The 9,613-nt window shown below is 39.0% G+C and overlaps 1 protein-coding gene across 1 annotated transcript; it reads left to right on the forward strand.

Annotated features, from left to right (window-relative positions):
• Positions 1 to 1,550: 1,550 nt before the first annotated feature.
• On the forward strand, positions 1,551 to 7,945 carry LOC143857355 (uncharacterized). Its single transcript, XM_077367788.1, has 2 exons — positions 1,551 to 2,750; positions 6,148 to 7,945. Exons 1-2 carry the CDS (start codon positions 2,331 to 2,333, stop codon positions 7,630 to 7,632), a joined length of 1,905 nt encoding a protein of 634 aa, XP_077223903.1. The 5' UTR covers positions 1,551 to 2,330; the 3' UTR covers positions 7,633 to 7,945.
• Positions 7,946 to 9,613: the final 1,668 nt, after the last annotated feature.

A 9,613-nucleotide genomic window follows, 5' to 3' on the forward strand; every position in this document is an offset into this window, starting at 1 on the left:
CTTTCATGCTTCAAGAATTATATTTTATAAACTAGGGTAATGTCTCGGCTGCAATTCTTTTTTCCCATTTCCTATGAAAAAAATAGAACCAAAGTGAAAGTTAAGCTCGAATATAAAATTTACATTATCCATAAGAAACTTAAGGTCTATAGTATTAGTCTAACAAAATCACACTAGAACATTTGAAACCTATAAAGGAATAGCTGGAAGCACACAAACTTACAGACCTTGTGGAGCATATAAATGACAACACCAAAGTAGTATGTGGGCTGTGCATATCAAAATGAGATGAAGGATAACAACACTAAAATAGTAGGTGAGCTGTGCATATCAAAATGAGGTGAAGGATAACAACACTAAAATTGTAGGTGGGCTGTGCATATCAAAATGAGATGAAGGATAACAACACTAAAATAGTAGGTGAGCTGTGCATATCAAAATGAGGTGAAGGATAACAACACTAAAATAGTAGATGAGCTGTGCATATCAAAATTAGGTGTTGGCTGCTAAAACCAAAGTGAAAAGGGCTGCTTCAATCAAAGTGGTAAAGGCTGCCATATTAGATACATACATTATGTTTGCATATAATCCTACTTTAAGTCTCTTTCTCGATTCTTGGTCATATATACAGATATAGATACACTCACATATACCCACATTCACACACTCACACTCTCTCTCTCTCTCTCTCTCTCACACACACACACACACATACACACACAACACACGTATACACACACAGGCACACACACATACTCACACACACTCATACACATATAAACACACTCACAGACATATACACATATACCCACTCTCATACACACATGCGCACTAATGATATCATCTTAGACTTGCACAATTTGAAACTCAAAGAATGAATATGCTATTTTCAAACATAATGAAATGGACAAATGTAATGCCATTATCATAAAATATGTGGGGGCTGCCATTATCATAAGATGTGTGGGCTGCCATTATCATAAGATGTGTGGGCTGACATTGAAATGGGTTCTAAAGTATGTCAAATGACCATGCCTTCTAACACATGTCTGCTACTATTTAAGTGTTTGTTTAGTCAAAATTTCAAAATAAGACTTTCACAATAAAGCAAGTATACCATTTTTCAACTTGTGAATTACATGAAAGGCAGCAAAACAACATTGAAGACTTCAATCATTTGTAACAAAAGCAGAACAATGATTTAGAGAAAAGGGACTCAAAACTATTGTCAATCGATTAATTTTCATAAATCAACATGATAATGATAGAAGGATTACCTGATTCCAACGTGCAACAAAGATGAATTTTATTTAGGGACAGACCATGTAATTATTGGACATTGAAATCATCATAGCTGAACCAAAAATATCCCAAAGCTCCCCTTTTATAAATTGTAGACACCCCATTTTGTTTTGTTTTAATCAACAAAGAAGTTAGTGTTCTTGTTATCAGTCTCCTTCAGTGTTTTCCATTCCCGTGTCCGCTCCTCTTGTTTTCTCGATCTTTTTGGTTATTTTTGTCATGTTTTGTGTCGTCCTGATAATTGTTGAGAAAGGTTATTCCCAAGAATCCGAGCAAGAGAGAATTTGGATCCGATTGATGGGCCCGTCTTGAGCATTTGTTTAGATTTGGATCAAACAGGGTGGCCCGCGTATTGTTTTAGTGAAAAATGAGTTTTGAACCTACTTCGATCCAACACCTAAAGATGATCATCAAGAGAACAGTCAAGATCTCAGAGAAGTCGTTTTAACAACCAATTTTGTTACGATCATCAGGTTGAGTTACTCGGATCAGCCCATTGAAATGATTTAGGAGAACACAACCTACTTAGGTAGGGGACCCATCAATTGGATGGTCTGGATCGTCATAGAGGAATGATTTAAGGGGGCACAACCAATTTACATTGCGACCCACCATTTGAACGGTCAAGATCATCAATTGTTGCCCATCAAATGGACGGTTCGGATCATCAAATGGGAGTGATTTAAAAATGGGGTAACATATTCACATTTTGATCTATTGGATGGTTTGGATCAGCCCATAGGATTGATTAGTGGAGCACAAATTAAATCACATCGCAGCCCACTATTTGAACGGTCAAGATCATCAATTGTCGCCCATCAAATGGACGGTTCGGATCATCAAATGGGAGTGATTTAAAAATGGGGTAACATATTCACATTTTGATCTATTGGATGGCTTGGATCAGCCCATAGGATTGATTAGCGGAGCACAAATTAAATCACATTGTCGCCCATCAAATGAACGGTTCCGATCATACTTTGGAGTGGGGCATATGATTTTATGCACAATTGGGAATTTGGTCACATATGGGACCCACTTGGGTTATCTTTTACCTACTCAAAAGGACTTTAAAAAACATGCATGGGGCCACACACATGTCAAAATTCAATGTCCACAATGGTGGCCACCTACCATGGAATATGTCCACAATGGTGGCCACCTACCATGGAATAAGTCCACAATGGTGGCCACCACCCTCCCATTCCTTTGCTATAAATGGTTCAATGAGGGGGAGTAAGGGAAGACAACTCATTTCTCTTCTATCATGTGTTCTAACAAAGTTGCTATGTGGGGTTGAAAAGAAAAAAGAAGAAGAAAAAGAAACAAGAAAAGAAGAAAAAGAAACAAAAAAAGAAGGAAAAAGAGAAAGAAAGCGGAAGCAATCGCACGGAGGCGGGATTTTCGAGTTTTTCGGCTCTCGGATTCGGCGAGGATTTCGATCACAGGTAGGTACACCGTTTTCGGAATTTTTTTAGAATTATTTGGTATATTTTCGGATTTTTGCATGATTTTTAACAAAGAAAACTAAACGATATACTAAACAGATTCTAAAAATAATGAAATTTCGTGGGAAAATAATATGATAATGATACATTCTACCATGAATTTGTGAGAATTTTTGGATTTTGTTTGGTATATAATTTTATGCTTTCTTTGAAAATCAGCAGATTTTGGGGGAATTTTTACTGACATCAGATCACAAAAAAAATTCTTAAAATTTTTACAGTAGTCTTATATTTCATATTTCTTGCTTCTGTAAACGTTTCAATTACTTTGGATCTTGTTTTACATGGGATGTAGTGTTAATTCATAATCTGGCCTAACAATTGAAAAATCCGAAACTGATAGTAAATAGTTTTCTAAATTCATGAAAATCTCACAGCATGCTACTTTTACTTATATCTTACTAATGTAGAAATTTCATGGAATTTAGATTTCTATTTCTAGTAGTTTCTGTGTTATTTTTGCAATCTGGTCAATTAATTGTTAAATCAAAATTAAATTTGAGCTTAATGTAAAAATCTGTAAAAATCTTCCAGAAAGCTACATCTCATCATATCTTGCTTCTGTATAAGTTTCAACTCATTTCGAATTCGTTTGCAATAATTTTACTTGTAAAATCACTCATATGCTTAAAATTGATAAAATCCATTGAAAATCCGAAATTAATTGAAAATCACCTGAAAATCTCTAAAGAACCTTAAATCTCTGTCATATATTAAATCATTAATCCATTGAAACAGAAATCTTAGGATCTTTAGATTTCCCTGGAAAAATGGCCAATGCATCCATAATCGTATCCCAATTGCAACCGATCTTTGACAATTTGAATACTTAAGCTATAGCACGTTGTTGGCTCCGAGGTTCACTGTCCACGAAAATCCTGAGATATGCCAGGCAATAAGATGTTATAACCTAATTATTAAATTGCGCAAGGAAAGAACGCACGATTCCCTTCCTTGGATGCTATTCTGGGCCGAAACTGGTGAACCCTAGAACCATTGGTAATCCTTGAATGTCCAAAAACTGAAAATCCTTGAAATCTAAAATTCATTAACCTCGAGAATTTAAATCGATTTGTCTTGTGTCTCTCGGAACCATTGGATTATGGTTTCCGTCTTAAGAACCATTAGAGCCCACTTTAGGAACACTGGTGTCGTGTCGTGTCCTAAGTTTTAGGGAGTCTTAGAGTTAGGAGTCCAGCCTCATCACAGACGTTTGCTATGTATAGCAACCGTGCCATAGGTCTAGTTACACTAGTCACCCAATCTTTTCCCTAGGACAAGCCTAGTTACCTAGGATGTAGATTACCTGCATTAGTCTAAGGGACAACTTGCATTTAGATAAGAATCATATAGCATCTTCGATGAAATCCTAAGATAATAAAATCCTCAACTTGAATTAAATAACTTTTCTTAAAACTGTTGAAACAGTCAATCCCGTCTAGATCGGTGTCCTAGTTGAGTTAGGCATATGTAGCTTAGCTTAAGTGCACCGAACTACGTCGACTCTGATCCCAGTGAGGCTTGGGTACGTAGGCAGCTTGGATGTCTGATGGCATACCACCCGCGAGTCGGCACCACAAACAAATTGTGGTGTTTGTATATTAATTTTCTTGTAAATGCTTAATCAAATCACTTAGGATTTTCCATGAAATTAGAATTCTAGGAGAACTTTCACTTAGAATGAATCCAGACAAATTAATAAATCAAGATACACATCTAGGATTCACATTGAAATTAGATTCTAGGATGCATGTCACTTAGTTCGCACATTAACATAGAGTTGAATGAGCCATTTAAAATAAATTTAAAAGAGTTAGCTTTTGGAATCGAAGACCGATTATCGGACAAGAATGGTGCATGTGGTGGATAACTCCCCATACCTTCCATTCTCGTAACCAGGTAGCGAGTCTAGATTTCTGGTTAATTATGGGTCCTAGATCCCACATCTAGGTGGCGACTCTGTCAGTCTCTTTCGTGTGGAATTCGGATTGCCTTAGTGATCCCAAGTCCACAGGAAAGACAAATACGAATCAATATTAAAATGCACACGCCAATCGCGTGGGTACGAGAGACCAAGAGAGAGAGCGCGGCGGCTCGCGCCCCACCCCTCTCGCGGGATCGGGTACCACAGTTTGGCGACTCTGCTGGGGATCACCTAACTTCATTAAAACTTCAAAAGATAATTCATTTGAATTTAATTTTAAATGGCTCATAAAAACTCTATACTTGTTAGATTAGTTTGTCTTGTTTTATTTTCTCATCACATTTTACTCAAACTTAATTTAACAAAACCTGAAGGCATCATAGATTGCGCAAACATATTGCACACACTTACATCACTTGCATCTAAACTCTTGCATCTCACGTGCACACACGTCCTATTTTAGGAACCCGGAGTGTTATCTAGCATGGTTGACTGGGATTTCATCACCTGGTGCCTCTGTGCTAGAGAAGCATTCCACCCTTAGCCTAGTACCTTTATGGTACGTAAACGGATCTCTTGTTCACGTACTGATACGCCGGACACTGGTACAGTATATCGAACAGGGATTCGCGCTAAGGGAACTCTTGGCCTTACCCCTAGATTAACCCACACATGCATGTAATATACGAACACATGTGCATCACGTGTGTGAGCCTAGTTTAGGATATCCTACCCATTGGTGTCTAGATTAGGCCGTGGTCCATCTTCCAATGGTCACGATCGGTCCTTAGATACACGAACAAAGTCATAAGTCGAGATTCTCTCTCCACTCCGATAGATTAGGATTAGGGTTGATGCCTTCAGGTAACACTGATAAAATGTGAAAAAAAAAAAAAAATTTCCCTTTGGGTTAGGATATAAATCCCATCATTTCCAAAGATCTCATAGGATTAGTCATTCATGATCTATCCGTTGAAAGCAATCCTATGCTATCTCATCTAATCTCTTGATCGTGCGTCTTTCATTCTTCTGCCATACGATTCGATCGTATCTTCATGTCATCCCCTAACTGGCAGGAGCACAATCTCACAATCTTTCGATTATGCAATCTCATGATCTGATCATGCCTGGTCCAGATGATCCAATCTTGCTTGTACTCTTAGTCTTTCTTACTCTAAGGACAACCTTCTTCGAGAATATTTTGCTAAGTCCTTCAGAGTTCACTCTCATGATCCATGAACTAGGGGCATTTCCTTATACGATTTTATTATCATTGTCATATCTTGGTCTTTTGGGATTCACTCTATTGTCCCAATTACTTGCTTAAATGAGTAATCTTTGTTTTAGTCATTGAGAATGAACACTCCATGAATGTCAAGCTCATATACCTCGTGTTCATTATTTCCATCACAGGAAGTTGGCACAATAGCTAACCCCACTGCTCCTTGGGTTCGGGTATCTTCACGATTGGAGAGGAATTCTGTCTCTCTACCATCCTCTCTGAGAACCCCAGCGTCTCCTTCTTTCTCATCCTCACCAATGGCAGATAACCAAGATGGCCTTCCACCTGCTGCAATTACCGATACTCTTACCTTAATTCTCCAGCAGCTTCAAGAACTCAAAGAAGAAAACCAAGTTATCAAGGCTCAGCTTTCTGAAAAGTTGGGACCATCGTTGTCCAAGAATAAAGGGCCTATGCACCAAGCAGCTACTTCAATAGCACCTGCCCATCCAGTGTTCATCAATATCCATGATAAAACCGAAGAAGATTTGGAAAAAGAGCAATATAGCGAGAATCGCAGTAGGCCTTCTCAGTTCATGGTTGATAAGTCTGTTATGGAGCAATTAGAGACTCTTACCAGGAAAGTTCAAGACATTCAGTTTCAAGACCAGGGTGGTTTCAATCCCAGTGATCTTACTCTATTTCCCGAAATCCGCCTTCCTGCCAATTTTCAAATGCCCGATTTCGACAAATATGATGGTGTGGGTTGTCCAATCACACATTTGCAAATGTTCACCATTATGTGTCAGCCTCAGGGCTTATCTCCTGAGCAAATGGCTCAATTGTTCCCAGTTTCCTTAACCAAGGTTGCTAGGAGATGGTTCATGGTCTTGGACAAGACTCGTTACAGGACATGGAAGGATATCGGCGAGCAATTCATCAGGCAGTTCAAATATGATGATGGTACAGAAATCACTAGAAAGGATTTGGAAAGGACCAAGCAAGACTCGAGGGAGTCCTTCCTAATTTTTGTGAAAAGATGGAGGAGAACAGCAGCGCAGATGATGGAGCGCCCTTCTGAGGAAGAGCAGGTCCAAATAATCATGAAAAATATTTCCCCCCAGCTCCAGTATCACATGTCGTTGCAGTATTATCCGGACTTCAAACACTTTATCGTGGCAGGCACCCAAATAGAGGAGGCTATGGCTCAAGGTGTGTTCAACCGAAGTAACCCGAATACCAGAGAATTCAGGAAGCCTCCATCAGCTGAAATTAATAACCTTTCCCGCTCCAAGCCTCAGCCTTCAAAACCTCAGAACCCCATGGTGATGGATTATACCCAACTTGCTGTCGCACCTCGGCCACAGGCCCAGACAGAATTTACCCCTCTCCCTCTTCCGCCATCTGAGATACTCAAGGAGTGTCTAGCTTCAGGTCGCATAATCCTGCCCGACATTAGGGCTCTTCCTAATCCTTTACCAGCAAATTGGCGAACAGATCAACACTGCGAATACCATAGAAATTCTGGCCATCTCACTGATAATTGCATTGCCTTAAAATTCAGAATCCAGAGGTTGCTCGACAATAAAAGCCTTGTGTTTGAGCCAAGTCCCGTTGCTACCAATAACCTATTACCGAATCATGCAGTACTGCCGCCAGCCGTTCGCAATGCTTAAATAACTGAAGGTTCAAAGGGGCACAGGTCCGGTTGCGAATCCAAAGTTGAAAGTACCATTTATGAGCCAGCTTTCACCGAGCCTCCGAAGCTAGACAGTTGCGGCAGTTAAAGTTTTAGTCGTTTACTATTTTATTTTGAGTTAGCCATCATGGTCAGTACAATTGTTGAGTCCGGTTCTACAGTTCTAGGTTAATGCCTAGTCTAGGCAAGTTATCTTTTGTTTTTCTTTTAGAGTTGTGAATCCTGAACATGTTCAGGATAGGTTGTCAGATGTAGTATCTTTTTCTTTAAATAAAGTTTCAGTTCCAATAGTTCACTTGTGTCTATTTCTTAAGTGTGCTTCTGATCTTAAAATAAGACTCCCTCCTCAAATGAGAACAAAATTGACGAAACTCCACTTGAGTCACAACGATTACTTGAACAAGAGGAGGAGCGCCAATCTCAGCCTTTCAAAGATGAAATTGAAGTGGTAAACACTGGCACTGAAACCTTGATCCAATAAATGCCGATTGAAAATACATTACCCTCTGAAGAGTGTGAAGAATTGGTAAACCCGTTTTGAGGATAAAAAGATGGTCCCGTAAGCGTTACCATTAATGTCAAGAGAAAGACCCAGATAGAAGGTTCAAGAAAGAATGAAGTGAATATCATATGCTATGCAAGGGGCATAGAGTGGAAATAACTTTCATATTTCCAATCAATGACCTTGGTTCTCAAATTCATAACATGAAGCCAACAAATTCAAGATAAGAAGTTCAAGAGCAAGTATTGAAAAGTGGTCATCAGATATCAAGAGTTACAAATCCATAGATGGAGGATGTCAAGGAACAAGTTTCGCTCTATGAAAGCCGAAAGCACGCATTAGAATCTTGAAAGAAGAAAATCCATTATCTTACCTGGAAATGCCGTCAAACTCCGTGAAAAAAAAAAAAAAGAGAAAAAAAAAGAAATAAATAATCAGTACCAGACAGACTCTAGTAACCTAGATCGATTCCCAATCTGAACATCGAAAGGCCTCCTTTGGCCGATTAAATCCCAAAATCAAAACCCAATGTCAAAAGAATACTGATTTGCAAACCCTTCGAGCCTAAATCAAATTTTCTTGAAAACCCATCAAACTTGGGGCATTCCCCCGAACTACACGAGACCTGATCCCTACACTGGGGTACGTAGGCAGCTCGGTTAAACCGAGTTCGGTCGATTCAAAAGAAAAAGAAAAAGAAAAATCAATCGTTCCAAAAAAAAAAGAGGGACAAGTTCCAAAAGAAGAGAAGATAATTATTCCAGAAAGAAAAGAAAAAAAGAAAAATCAATTAACCTTCAAACAATTTATTTTCAAACTAGGGGCATTTGCCCTGAACTACACACGTCCTAATTCCTACATGGGGATATGGAGGCAACCTGTTCACAGGTTTGGTCGAAATCTTTGTTGAGCCTTAAGCCATTCTTTGTAAAGCCCTATCCTACCTATAAAGTCCCTCCGGTGTTCAGATTTAATGATCTAGGTCCCGAAACACAAAAAGAAAAAAAAGAACGGAGTTTGAAGATCTGCTAGACTGAAAACCTGAAAGGGCGGTCTAGGCAAAATTTAAGATCATTTCCCTGCTAAGTTGAAAACCCGAAAGGGCGGCTTAGGCAAAAGCTAAGGGGATAGCCTGCTGGATCAAAAACCTAGAAAGGTGGTTCAGGCAAAAGTTAAGGCTAGCGCGGTCCGCCAAGTTAAAAACCCTGAAGAGGTGACTTGGTCACGGTAAGAGAATCAGTATAAGAAGGCAACAGCCGGTATCAAGACTGAAGATCAACTGAAGTTCAAGCAAATTCAAGTGATATCCTCAAAACTGGGGGCATTGAAGCTAAGCAATCTTAGGGGTCGTAATTAAATTCTTGAGGCATTACTGTTTCGAGGAAGAAGTCCGGTGTTTACCAATTGAAAAACTATTCCTTGAAAGGATAGACTTACCAAACAAAACATTAACTAA

This window comes from Tasmannia lanceolata, unplaced genomic scaffold, assembly GCF_043159265.1.
Source record: "Tasmannia lanceolata isolate RefF3 unplaced genomic scaffold, GAP_Taslan_0.1 ptg000024l, whole genome shotgun sequence".
In the NCBI taxonomy this organism is placed as follows: domain Eukaryota; kingdom Viridiplantae; phylum Streptophyta; class Magnoliopsida; order Canellales; family Winteraceae; genus Tasmannia; species Tasmannia lanceolata.

Excerpts from the sequence above, each read along its gene's own strand:
- LOC143857355 (XM_077367788.1), top strand. The coding sequence starts at position 2,331 with ATGGGACCCACTTGGGTTATCTTTTACCTACTCAAAAGGACTTTAAAA. Across the intron at positions 2,751-6,147 it reads GGCGAGGATTTCGATCACAG|GAAGTTGGCACAATAGCTAA; the intron begins GTAGGTACACCG and ends TTTCCATCACAG.